We start from the raw sequence: 13016 nt of genomic DNA on the forward strand, positions 1-13016 counted from the left end.
ACAGGGGCTAGGGGTGCTAACCCCATGCAGTCAAAAATCCGTGTATAACTTTTGACTCCCCCAAAACTTAACTACTAATAGCTTACTATTGACTGGAAGCCTTACCAGTAACATAAACAGTCAATTAACATATATTTTGTATGTTATCTGTATTATATACTGTATTTTTAAAATAAAGTAAGCTAGAGAAAAGAAGATGTTTTTAAGAAACTCATAAGGAAGAGAAAATACATTTACAATATTGTACTATAAAAATTCCATGTATGAGTGGAGCCGCACAATTCAAACCTATGTTCAAGGTTCAGCTGTATATGAGTTCTACTATAGAATGTCAGTGTTCTTTCATAACTAAATCCCTCTTGCTCCAGAATTTGCTATGCAGAAATGTTAGCAATGACTCAGAAAGCTAAATTTGGCCAGTTAGGAACTTAAAAATATAAAATGTGACAGATATATAAGGTTAAATGTGCTACCTTTTTAAAAGAAGTCAGAATGCAACTTTTCTGCGTGAAAAACTAAGCAAAGAGAGATTTAGGTTGCCTGGAGTTACAGGGTGATAGCTTCGAAGTCAGGAGTGAAATACGCTGCCAGGATTAGTAAGCTGTCAATTTTGAGTGAACTACCTTAATCATAAGAACTATTAAAACTTTATCGAAAGTAGATTTCACTCATCTAAATATGTATAAAGTGATTTGTTTATGTTTTTAAGCTTTTATATGTATACACATATATATTTAAGACATTACACATTTGGTCCTTTATAGATTTGAATTATCCCCAATATGGTTACCTAGAAGGTTAGTTTAAAATTTTTATATTATTCTGGACCCTAGACATTACATAATACTCTTGGAAGAGTGACATCTAAACATAGATACGGCAAGGGAAACAAAAGCAAAAATGAACTCTTGGGCCCTCATCAAGATAAAATATTTCCGCACAGCGAAGGAAACAATCAACAAAACTGAAAGACAACTGAGGGAATGGGACAAGATATTTGCAAATGACATAGCAGATAAAGGGTTAGTATCCAAAATCCATAAAGAACTTATTGAATTCAATACCCAGAAAACAAATAATCCAGTGAAGAAATGGGCAAAAGACATGAATAGTCACTCTTCCAGAGAAGACATCCAGAGCTAACGGACACATGAAAAGATGCTCAACATCACTCATCATCAGGGAAATACAAATCAAAACCATAATGAGATATCACCTCATACCTGTCAGAATGGCTAAAATTAACAACTCAGCCAACAACAGATGTTGGCAAGGATGCAGAGAAAGAGGATCTCTTTTGCACTGCTGGTGGGAATGCAGACTGGTGCAGCTACTGTGGAAAACAGTATGGAGGTTCCTCAGAAAATTAAAAATAGAACTACCCTACGAGCCAGCAATTGCACTACTAGGTATTTATCCAAAGGATACAAAAATGCTGATTTGAAAGGGCACATGCACCCCAATGTTTACAGCAACACTATCAACAATAGCCAAAGTATGGGAAAAACCCAAATGCCCATCAACTGACAAATGGATACAGAAGATGTGGTGTATGTGTGTGTGTACATATATATGTGTGTGTGTGTGTGTGTGTGTGTGTGTATATATGTGTATATATATATATATATATATATATATATATATATATATGTACACACACTCACACACAATGAAATATTACTTGGCGATGAAAAAGAATGAAATCTTGCTGTTTGCAACAACGTGGGTGGAACTAGAATGTATTATGCTAAGTGAAATTAGAGAAAGATAAATATATGATTTCACTCATATGTGGAATTTAAGAAATAAAACAGATGAACATAGGGGAAGGGAAGGAAAAATAAGATAAAAATAGGAGGCAGACCATAAAAGACTCTTAAATACAGAGGACAAAACAGGGTTGCTGGCGGGGTGCTGAGTGGGGGGATGGGCGATGGGAGTTAAAGAGGGCACTTGTTGGGATGAGCACTGGGTGTTAAATGTAAGTGATGAATCACTAAATTCTACCCCTAAAACATTATACTATATTTTAACTAACTTGGATTCAAATTAAAAAACAAAAACAAAAAACAAATGGGGGAGGCTGGGTGGCTCAGTCGGTTAAGCATCTGTCTTCGGCTCAGGTCACGATCTTACAGTTTGTGGGTTCAAGCCCCTCATTGGACTCTGTGCTGACAGCTCAGAGCCTGGAGTCTGCTTCAGATTCTGTGTCTCCTCTCTGCCCTACCCTGCTCTCACTCTGTCTCTTTCTCTCTCAAAAATAAATAAATATTTTTAAAAATTAAAAAAAATATATGGTTATGAGGTTCCTTTTTCTTCTCTTTTTTTTTTCTTGGCCATTTAAAAATATCTCAACCTGTGTAACTCTGTTAATATATAATAAGTACAGGGGCGCCTGGGTGGCTTAGTCGGTTAAGGGTCCGACTTCAGCTCAGGTCATGATCTCGCGGTCCGTGAGTTTGAGCCCCACGTCGGGCTCTGTGCTGACAGCTCAGAGCCTGGAGCCTGTTTCGGATTCTGTGTCTCCCTCTCTCTCTGACCCTACCCCGTTCATGCTCTGTCTCTCTCTGTCTCAAAAATAAATAAATGTTAAAAAATTTTTTTTAAATAAAATAAATATATATATATAATAAGTACAAAACTGTGTTTGAGCAGTGTATGGGTGGTTCAGTCAGTTAAGCGTCTGACTCTTGATTTTTGCTCAGATCATGATCTCACGATTTTGAGTTTGATCCTCACATTGGGCTCTGTGCTAGCAGTGCAGAGCCTGCTTAGGATTCTCTCTCCCTCTCTGTCTCTCTCCTGCCTGCTTGAGATTCTCTCTCTGCCCCTCCCTCGCTTGCACTCTCTCTCAAAGTGAATAAACATCAAAAAAAAAAAAAAGTATAAATAGCTCTTTATAATTTAAGTATAATGGCAACAAAAAATTAGAAAAAAATGAAACGTCTATACAAAAGAAATACTACCCAAGTAGATTGCAGGCTGACAAGTTTTTTTTTTTTTTTTTTTTACAATTTTTACATCTAGTGAATTTGGTTCCAAAATCATCTTGCTTAAGCCAATTATCAAAGTGTTGCCAAAACTCTTTGAGTCTCGAGAAAAGGCTGTTCGAGATGAAGCAAAACTAATTGCTGTGGAGATTTACAGATGGATTCGGGACGCTCTGAGACCCCCATTACAAAATATAAACTCTGTCCAGGTGAGACACAAAAAAATTTTTTTGGTTGTCTTTGCATAAGGTTAATATGAAGATATTTCCTTCCTGTTGCTGATATTCTGTCCTTACAAATAATTATTTTTTCATTTTTAATTTTGAAATCCTTTTTTTTTTCTCTCAGATAACTGTTTCTGATGTTATTTTGTCTTCTCAAGTTAAATACCATGCATTCAGTGATTCTAGTATGTCAGTGTTGAGTCTATAGCAGTTTAAAAGATCCCTTTATCATGCTGTTGGGTAACAGGACTTAATGTCTATTTGGACAAAATGCATTTTATCTGTTTTTTTGGACAAAATGCATTTTATCTCTTTTTTATTACAGTTAGTTTTAGAGACATTATCTAATACAAGTATATCTGAATTCATGAACTAATGAGTGTTCTAAAAAGTAGATTTTTTTCTAAGTGCTTAGTCCTACATCTTAGGTAGTAAATATGTCAGTTTGACTTATGTCAAACACGTATTTGGTATATACCAAATATATACACTTTAAATGTATATCGTTTCTTGTTTGCCTTGTTAGAACTACATAAATAAGAAATTGGGTTCTGATGTTAGTAAATGTTCTGTAGTGGTGAGGATGTAGGCATATTTTAAAAATATTTTATGATATTTGTAGTTGAAAGAACTAGAAGAAGAATGGGTCAAATTGCCAACAGGTGCTCCTAAACCAAGTCGATTTCTGCGTTCCCAGCAAGAACTAGAAGCGAAATTGGAACAGCAACAGTCTGCTGGTGGCGATGCTGAGGGAGGTAAGCCAGTTTTTAAAACACCGGTTTCTCTGAAAATAAGAACAGGCCCTACCCAAGGACGTAGGCACGTTTTGTAGGACTGCCATTTAATTACAATAGAAGTTGTTTATAGCATTAATAACGGATTCTGTCTATATAGCGATTTCATCAGGTTGTGAAAGGAGTGATAACTATTTGATAAGTAGAAACATTCCATCTGTTTTTAAGGTTTGTTTTGTTTTTCTTCTGGAAGGTGGTGATGATGGTGATGAGGTGCCACAGATAGATGCTTATGAGCTATTGGAGGCAGTAGAAATTCTTTCCAAACTTCCCAAAGACTTTTATGATAAAATTGTAAGTAACGGTAACCTTCTTTCATTTATTTCATGTTAAACAGTTACTTGATTATAATTAGAGTGTTCTATGGAGCCCTTGCCCGGTATACCCCCTTCCACCCCATATCTTCCCTAGGAGAATGAATCAGTTGCTTCTTTGTTCCCATACTACTTTGTATATATACCTACTGTAGCACTTTCTTTTACTTGTCTTGCCAAAAACCAGAACATTATTTTTGACTTCTCATTTTTCCTCATTGTCTTTCTGGTTTTACCTTTAAATATCTCTCAAATTCATCTCCTTTTCTCCATCCCACTGCCAGTAATTTACCCCAGAGTTCCTTGACCTTGGTACTGTTGACATTTTTTGCCAGGTAATTCTTAGTTTTGGGGGGCCGTCCTGTGTATTGTGGGGTGTTTGGCAGCATCTCTGGCAGTTACCCACCTAATATCAATAATACCATTACTCAAGTCAATCGCAATGTCTCCAGACTTTACTAAATGTACCCCAAGAGACACAGTTACTCCCAACCGAGAGTCTTATCCCAACCACTACCACCATCTCTTGCCCCACGTACTGCAGTAGTCTTCTTATAAGACTACCTGTCTCTGCTCTTGCCTCCTTTCATCATATTTTCCAATGTAATCAAAGCTGTCATTTTTGAAAATAAAAATCTTCCCATATCATTGCCTCACTAATGTCTGAAATCATCCTATGGCCATTGAGGCAAACTATGACACATTTGAGGCCTCTGCTTATCTTCCAGCCACTTCTCTAATTACCGTCTAATTATTGTGCTCCCATCATACTGAACTCCTCCCGGTATCAGATATGCCACACTTTCCCCACTAAACTCTGGACCTTAATATATGCTGTTCTTTCTGCCTATAGCATTCTCCCCGATTCACCCCATAACACTTCTTGATCCTCTAGGTCTTACCTTAAGAATCACTTTTTAGGGGAGATCCTACCTGTTAGCCTAAAGTAGATTAAATCCTCTTGCTGTAACACCAAAGCAGCTTGTACTTCTCTTTTCATAGTGGTCCTGACCTAGGATTTATTTATTTATTGAAGACCTTCCTAGCTCTGCCATCAGCTCCTTCAGTCCCCCATTAACTTCTGATTAACAAATATTTGGTAAATTGAATTCCACTGTAACCTCCTCCAGGGTGACAAGTTTGTCATCTTCTTTATATCCCCAGTTCTTTCAAATAGTGGGTATTCAAAATTATTGAATGATTAATTGATCTCTAGTGAAGTATTTTCTGCTTTATGGTTATCAAACAAAAGGATTAGCATTGTAGCACCAATGTATAAAACGGATCTCCAATATTAGAACGATTTTGGCTGTCGGTTGTATGATGGTCTTTTTCTAATCTTTTTAATGTTGTTAGTATGGACATTCCTTTCACCTGTGAGATATGCTAGAAATGCTTTCTAGCAGTGTTTTCTGTTTAATACTTGTTTACTAACATTTGCCTAGAAAATGAGAAGGAAAAGTCTGTGGTATCCCATTCTTTTACTTGTAGAACTTTTAGGGTTATGAAATGTTATGAAAATACTTACTATGTATGAACAAAATTTTATATGTATACATGAGCAAATCATTCTGATTTGCCGCACAATTTTGCAATTTTATTTTTTAACCAGCTTTAGAAAAAAATTTCTGAAAACAAAAGATAATTGTGTATCTTTGAATTAGGAGCATGCAAGAAATAGACTTTTATTTTCTTATTTTGCCTTATTTTCTGTTCTATAAGTGACTCATACTATGTCTTGCAGGAGGCAAAAAAATGGCAAGAGAGAAAAGAAGCCCTGGAGGCTGTAGAAGTACTAGTGAAAAACCCCAAACTGGAAGCAGGCGATTATGCAGATTTAGTAAAAGCATTAAAGAAGGTAAACATGAAGAGTGTCAACATTGGTACATTGGTATCTCAACAACAGACCAGGCCTTTGAATTTCTCATCATCTGTCATTGTTTTTATCACAACTACATTGCCATTTAAGGAACACTATTGATGGTTTTCTAATTATAGGCATACCCTTTTTTTTTTTTTTTTTTTTTTAAATTTTTTTTTTTCAACGTTTTTTATTTTTTATTTTTGGGACAGAGAGAGACAGAGCATGAACGGGGGAGGGGCAGAGAGAGAGGGAGACACAGAATCGTAAACAGGCTCCAGGCTCCGAGCCATCAGCCCAGAGCCTGACGTGGGGCTCGAACTCACGGACCGCGAGATCGTGACCTGGCTGAAGTCGGACGCTTAACCGACTGCGCCACCCAGGCGCCCCCCTTTTTTTTTTTTAATTATGATTTTTTTTTTTTTTTGAGAGAGACAGAGCATGAGCGGGGGAGGGGCGGAAAGAGAGAGGGAGACACAGAATCCAAAGCAGGCTCCAGGCTCTGAGCTGTCCACACAGAGCCCAATGTGGGGCTCAAACCCACAAACCATGAGATCATGACCTGAGCCAAAGTCAGACGCTTAACTGACTAAGCCACCCCAGGTGCCCCAGGCATGCCCTTTTAAAGGATTGTTTAAAGTGATTGTCCTATGTTAGTGTGGAGGGATTGTGTCCTAAGTTAGTGTGGAGGGATTGGTTTTTATTCTTTGTTTATTATCACTTACTCTAAGTATGCTGTCTTATAGCATATACAGACCTCAAGAAAAAGAGGATCTTGCTAATATAGAACCAAATATTCCAGTTTTATAATTCCATAGGATGAACTATTTATTTTATTTTTTTTTTTAATGTTTATTTATTTTTGAGACACAGAGAGACAGAGCATGATCAGGGGAGGGGGAGAGAGAGAGGGAGACACAGAGTCTGAAGCAGGCTCTAGGCTCTGAGCTGTCAGCATAGAGCCAGACTTGGGGCTTGAACTCACAGACTGTGAGATCATGACCTGAGCCGAAGTCAGATGCTTAACCAACTGAGCCACCCAGGGGCCCCTATTATTTTTTTAATTTATTTTTTAATGTTTATTTACTTTTGAGAGAGAGAGAGAGAGAGAGCGCGCGCGAGCAAGTGGGAGAGGGGCAGAGAGAGAGGGAGATACATAATTTGAAGCAGGCTCCAGGCTTCGAGCTGTGAGCACAGATCCCAACGCAGGGCTCAAACTTACAAACCATGAGATCATGACCTGAGCCAAAGTCTGATGCTTAAGTGACTGAGCCACCCAGGCGCCCCTGTAGGATGAACTATTTAAATTGGCTCTATTTAATGGGACGAATACTAAATATGAGGCATATTTTTCCATTAGATAGCTAATGATGCCACCTTGTATATCTGCGTGCAAAGTAAAGGATGTAGGGAAATGTGGTCATTATAAAGCAGGTAAGTGCTAAATAAGAAAGAAATGTTTTTAGAAAACACTTTGGTATTTTGGTTTGGTGTCGCTTAGGTTTAACCAAGTTGAATGCTGTTGGTGGATAAATTTATATGTAGTGGCTTTCCATAAAATCTGAAAATTTAGATCAAACACTGTGGACATAGGTGTAGAGCTTAAGAACAAACTCTGAGAAGACATGTTCTTAAATATAGAAAACTTTGTTTCATTTGCTTCTTCAGCCTGAAATTACAAAGGACTAGAATGGTGAGAGAGGAGGTTAATTTTTAATTATATGCACATGTAAGTATAGTTATTCTCATTATTCGTGGTACTTATGTTCTGTAAAGTCACCAAAACACTGAATAGCAAATACCAAACCATTGCTCCTAAGGGAACACAGGGCACAGGGCTTAGGGTCCTGTGACTCTTTGGTCTCAACATTTCATCAACCAGTCAATACATAACTTATTTTATTCTGTTTGAAGATGTCTCATTTAATATATATTATTGATGCATTAACGGTGAACTCAGGGATAGCAGCACTATAACTCATGCCTTGCATAAAGCTTATTTAACACACATAATTTCTGCGTGAGGCATATCACGGCCTTTTTGTGCTTAGGATCACTAGACAGCACTTCACTGCCCTTGGGGGCCATTTTAAACAGTGAAAGCAGCAACGAAAATCACAAAAATGAAAAAAAAAAAGAAAAAGAAATGTGGCACTAAACAGACCATGAAAAAGATACTGTTTACAGTATGAGAGCTGAAAGAAGTCAGAGTGTTGCTTTGTTCATTCTCAGCTGGGAATGTGCACACCAGGCAACTCAGATTTTCCACAGCTCTTTGCTTGTCTGAATGACCAGGAGAGTGCTGCGAGAATTGATTTTGGGGGTTATAAATAAACGTTAACGAGTAGGTGAATTCGCAAATATGAAACCCATGAATAATGAGAACGGACTATGTTTTCTCATTCTCAGCCTCCCACACTTTCTTCCAAGTGAGATTTGGAAGCAGAGATATGATTTGTCACAATCTTTTAGTCTTCCATCTTCCAATCCTGAAGAACCCAGACCCAGGCAAGATTAGTGAGAAGGGAGTTGCCCAGGGGGAAAAGATTTCACCAACCTGGAGCTTGGGAGGAAAGAGGAGGGGTAAAAAGGCACTAAGAGAAGGAAATGGAATTCTAATGGTCTTGAGAACTTCAGATTCTCTGTGAATTCCAGCGTATAATTTTTATCAGGAATCTTAGTACTTGGCCCTGAATTCTCAATGCCTCAGATAGAAGCTCTTATTTTTTCTTATCTAATGGTACAAATATTAGTTGATACTTTCCACATGGATTTCCTTAGGATATTAGCTTTTCAAATAGTGTTCTGTGATTTCCATTGGCATTATGAATATAAATATAATCTTTTGCTGATTTGCAGATAGGATCATGGATTTTATATTTAGGTAGACATAGAGACAATAGATTTCTGTGAGAAACTTCTCCCTCTTCACATGGTAAAGTGGGGGGGGGGGGCGATCAAAGGCTACAAACAAGTGAAAAGAAATTTAATTTTGTGGTTAAAATATTTAAAACAATGAAAAGTTAACTTCAATTGTATAAATTAACCTGAAACAAGGCATTAAAATTTTTTGTGTGTGATTTTACTTACATGTAAACACAAACTTCGTATTCATATTATATTGACTTAAGAGAGACCTATCAAAAACGTGGAAATGGTGAAATAAGAGAATGAAATTGAGTAGGCTACAGACCGATCACTCTTCCCTCCATAGTCTTTTCTCTCTATTGTCTATATTGAGTAATCCCAGTAATTTCCCTATTTTTTGCCTTTAATATAAGTAGTAAAGAACTACTCATTTGAAATTCCTTATGGTATTCCTGAAATTATTTCTTAAACTGTCTTCTTTCAAACTGTCATCTGACTTAGCATATTTTATGGACTTTCCTGTTCTCACAAGTTATAGGTTCCTTCATTTATAAAGATACCTTCTCCCCTGCCCCTTACTCCCACCTCCCCCCAATATCTTCTTTGCTTGTCGATTACCTATGGATGTTGGTTGATATCTTTAGATTAAGATTTGGGTTTTCAAGGTGTTTTTATTATATACTCTACAGACTTATGTGTTATTAGACTTTTTTCACTTGGATTTTCTATATTTCCCCCCTTATTGCTTACATTCATCATAGTTTTTTTTTTTAATTTTTTAAATGTTTGTTTATTTTTGAGACAGAGAGAGAGACAGGGAGAGTGGGGGAGGGGCAGAAAGAGGGAGACAGAATCTGAAGCAGGCTCCAGGCTCTGAGCTGTCAGCGCAGAGCCCGATGTGGGGCTCGAACCCACAAACCGTGAGTTCATGACCTGAGCCTAAGTCGGATGCTTAACTGACTGAGCCCCCCAGGTGGCCCCATCATAGTTTTCTAAACACAATAATCATGGTGAATTTCATTGACTTCTCTCTTTGTCAGCAGAATGTTTTTGTTCTGGTTACTGTTAACCAGTAGCTTACATTGCTAGTTAAAGATAAATACTAGATGGTTACTAAAGTTGACCCTTGATGAACAATATAGGTTTGAACTGCATGGGTCTACCTACTTACACATGGGTTTTTTTCAATGAATATAGCATAGTAGTGTAAATGTATTTTCCTTGTGATTTTTTAAAATAACTTCTCTAGCTTACTTTATTACAAGAATATAGAATATAATACATACACAAAATATGTGCTAATCAATGGTTTATGTTATCAGAAAGGCTTCTGGTCAGTAGTAGGCTATCAGTAATTAAGTTTGGGGGGAGTCAAAAGTTATATGTGGATTTTGACTGCATGGGGGATCAGTGCCCCTAACCCTCATGTTGTTCAAGGATCATCTGTACTTAAAATCTTATTGTAGGCCTAGCTTAAAGGGAGAAGTGACAGCACTTTTAATTATAGAATATTTCCCATTATTTAGGTTAAATTAACATTGTGAGCTAAAGCTTCCTTCCTATAGTCTACAACAGAGTCACAGAGTGTTTTCAAATCTGGAATGGAGTCCTTCCCTGCATATTCTATTTGTCTTAAAAATAAACACTTCTCCGCCTTCCTCACTCCCATTTCCCAGTTTAGAACAACTTTAGTCAAACTGGGATGTTTGACATGTTTGACATGTGTTGATAGGCAAATAGGCCTGATCCATTATTCACCTATAAGTTCATTCAATCCTTTACCATCTTGAATTATAGTAGGTTTACAACATCCTCTTCAAAACTTTCCTAGGACCATCAGTGTCTAGGATTCAGCTTCCACTGGTTACTGTTCTAATGGTGGATAAGGAGAACTCTTCTCCTAAGAATAGGATTGATCGATGGCCATCTGCTTCTGAACTATGTTAAAATACTGGCTCCAAATCCCATCCCAGATTCATTGAACTAAGATTTCTTGGAATGGGGTCTGGCATGTTTTTGATGACCATTCCTAGAATATACATGTAGATGTTAAATCTGAAGCCTAGCACCTAAATAATACCTGAGAGTTCTTTTGGTTAAAAAAAAAAAAAAAAAAAAAAAAAGGGTAATCCAAACATTTACAAATGTCAATAGTGAATTTATTTTTATTTTAATGTTTATTTATTTTTGAGAGAGAGAGAGAGAGACAGAGTGCGAGCAGGGACAGGGCAGAGAGAGAGGGAGACACAGAATCTGAAGCAGGCTCCAGGCTCTGAGCCGTCAGCACAGAGCCCGATGTGGGGCTTGAACTCACTAACTGTGAGATCGTGGCCTGAGCTGAAGTCAGACACTTAACCAGCTGAGCCACCCAGGTGCCCCACAAATGCCAATAGTGAATTTAATACAGAACCGAAGGGAGGGGTGCCTGGGTGGCTCAGTCGGTTAAGCATCCGACTTCAGCTCAGGTCACGATCTCACGGTCTGTGAGTTCAAGCCCTGCGTCGGTCTCTGTGCTGACAGCTCAGAGCCTGGACCCCGCTTCAGATTCTGTGTCTCTCCCCCTCTCTCTGTCCCTCCCCTACTCATGCTCTGTCTCTCTCTGTCTCAAAAATAAATAAAAGCATTAAAAAAAATATTTTTTTTAATTAAAAAAAAAAAAAAACTGAAGGGAATTTTTTTCTCCATGGATTTACAGTAGTTAGGGATTTAACAAAATGTTTATTAGGACCCTGATCTCATTTTCTCATAAGGAAAATGAATTTGCCACAGCATGAGTTTACAGCATGAATATGCTTTAGCAAAGAAAGCAAAAGCTTTGGAGTAGAACTGGATTTAAATCACATCATATCACATTTGCTAGTTCTTACCTCAAGCAAATTAATCTATATTTAATTTTTGAAATCTATAAAATTTGCTAATATTATCTACAGGGTTTTGGGTGAAAAATTAAATACGGATTATAAAGCACCTATAAAATTATAACATCTAATTTGTTTTTTTTTCAACGTTTTTTTTTTTTTATTTATTTATTTTTGGGACAGAGAGAGACAGAGCATGAACGGGGGAGGGGCAGAGAGAGAGGGAGACACAGAATCGGAAACAGGCTCCAGGCTCCGAGCCATCAGCCCAGAGCCTGACGCGGGGCTCGAACTCACGGACCGCGAGATCGTGACCTGGCTGAAGTTGGACGCCCAACCGACTGCGCCACCCAGGCGCCCCACATCTAATTTGTTTTTAATAAATGTTAATCTTAACTCTTCATCCTTACTCCTCAGCATTTAGGGAGTGCAGCTAAATGCCATCTAGAACTTCCTGGCATGCTAGCCATTAAGGGTTGTTTAATTCAGGGAATCTGGAAGGAAGCATTCTACTTACGGAATATCAGATCTTAGAAACTAAATAAAATCCAAAGTGGAATGGAAGCATTACTTCTACTTGGGAAAAAAGTGAAGAGTGAAAAAAACAAGGATCTGAGACATGTCAGAATAAAACAGCTTTTGGGGGCACCTGGGTGGCTGAGTTGGTTAAACGTCTGACTTTGGCTCAGGTCATGATCTCATGGTTCGTGAGTTCAAGCCCTACATTGGGCTCTCTGCTGTCAGCACAGAGCCCACTTAGGATCCTGTCTGTCTCTCTCTCTCTGCCCCCCCCCCTTCAAAAATAGGTAAACATTTAAAAAATAAAATAAAGTAGCTTTTTAACATCCAACTGACTTGAGCAGTATACCGCAGTAAAATCTTAGCAGGAAGGTACCCAGGCATAGTCACTGTCTTGCTTAATTGACACAGGTGCAGCTACTACCTCTGAGCTTTGATAATGCTGGGTTTTGTGGGGCATAGCGTAGGGGGATGGTAGTATAAATAATGCTGGAGGAGATTCTGTTAAGAGACTGTAAATGCACACTTGATGATCATCAGGTAATATGGCAGCTGCAAGGGGGCTCCTGGGTGGCTCATTCAGTTAAG

General features: G+C 38.0%; 1 protein-coding gene across 5 annotated transcripts in view; it reads left to right on the forward strand.

Moving 5' to 3' along the window:
- CKAP5 (cytoskeleton associated protein 5) overlaps positions 1-13016 on the forward strand; it is a 113261-nt gene that overhangs the window by 45813 nt on the left and 54432 nt on the right. For all 5 annotated transcript variants that reach the window (XM_086677531.1, XM_025927913.2, XM_086677535.1 and 2 more), the window contains exons 5-8: positions 3028-3199; positions 3837-3969; positions 4202-4302; positions 6067-6180. In XM_086677531.1, coding sequence (XP_086533657.1) covers positions 3028-3199; positions 3837-3969; positions 4202-4302; positions 6067-6180 — 520 coding nt within the window. The remainder of the gene's footprint in view (positions 1-3027; positions 3200-3836; positions 3970-4201; positions 4303-6066; positions 6181-13016) is intronic.

The sequence above is a fragment of the Puma concolor genome, chromosome D1 (assembly GCF_028749965.1).
Source record: "Puma concolor isolate L17-30 chromosome D1, mPumCon1.1.hap2, whole genome shotgun sequence".
NCBI classification, from domain to species: Eukaryota; Metazoa; Chordata; class Mammalia; order Carnivora; family Felidae; genus Puma; species Puma concolor.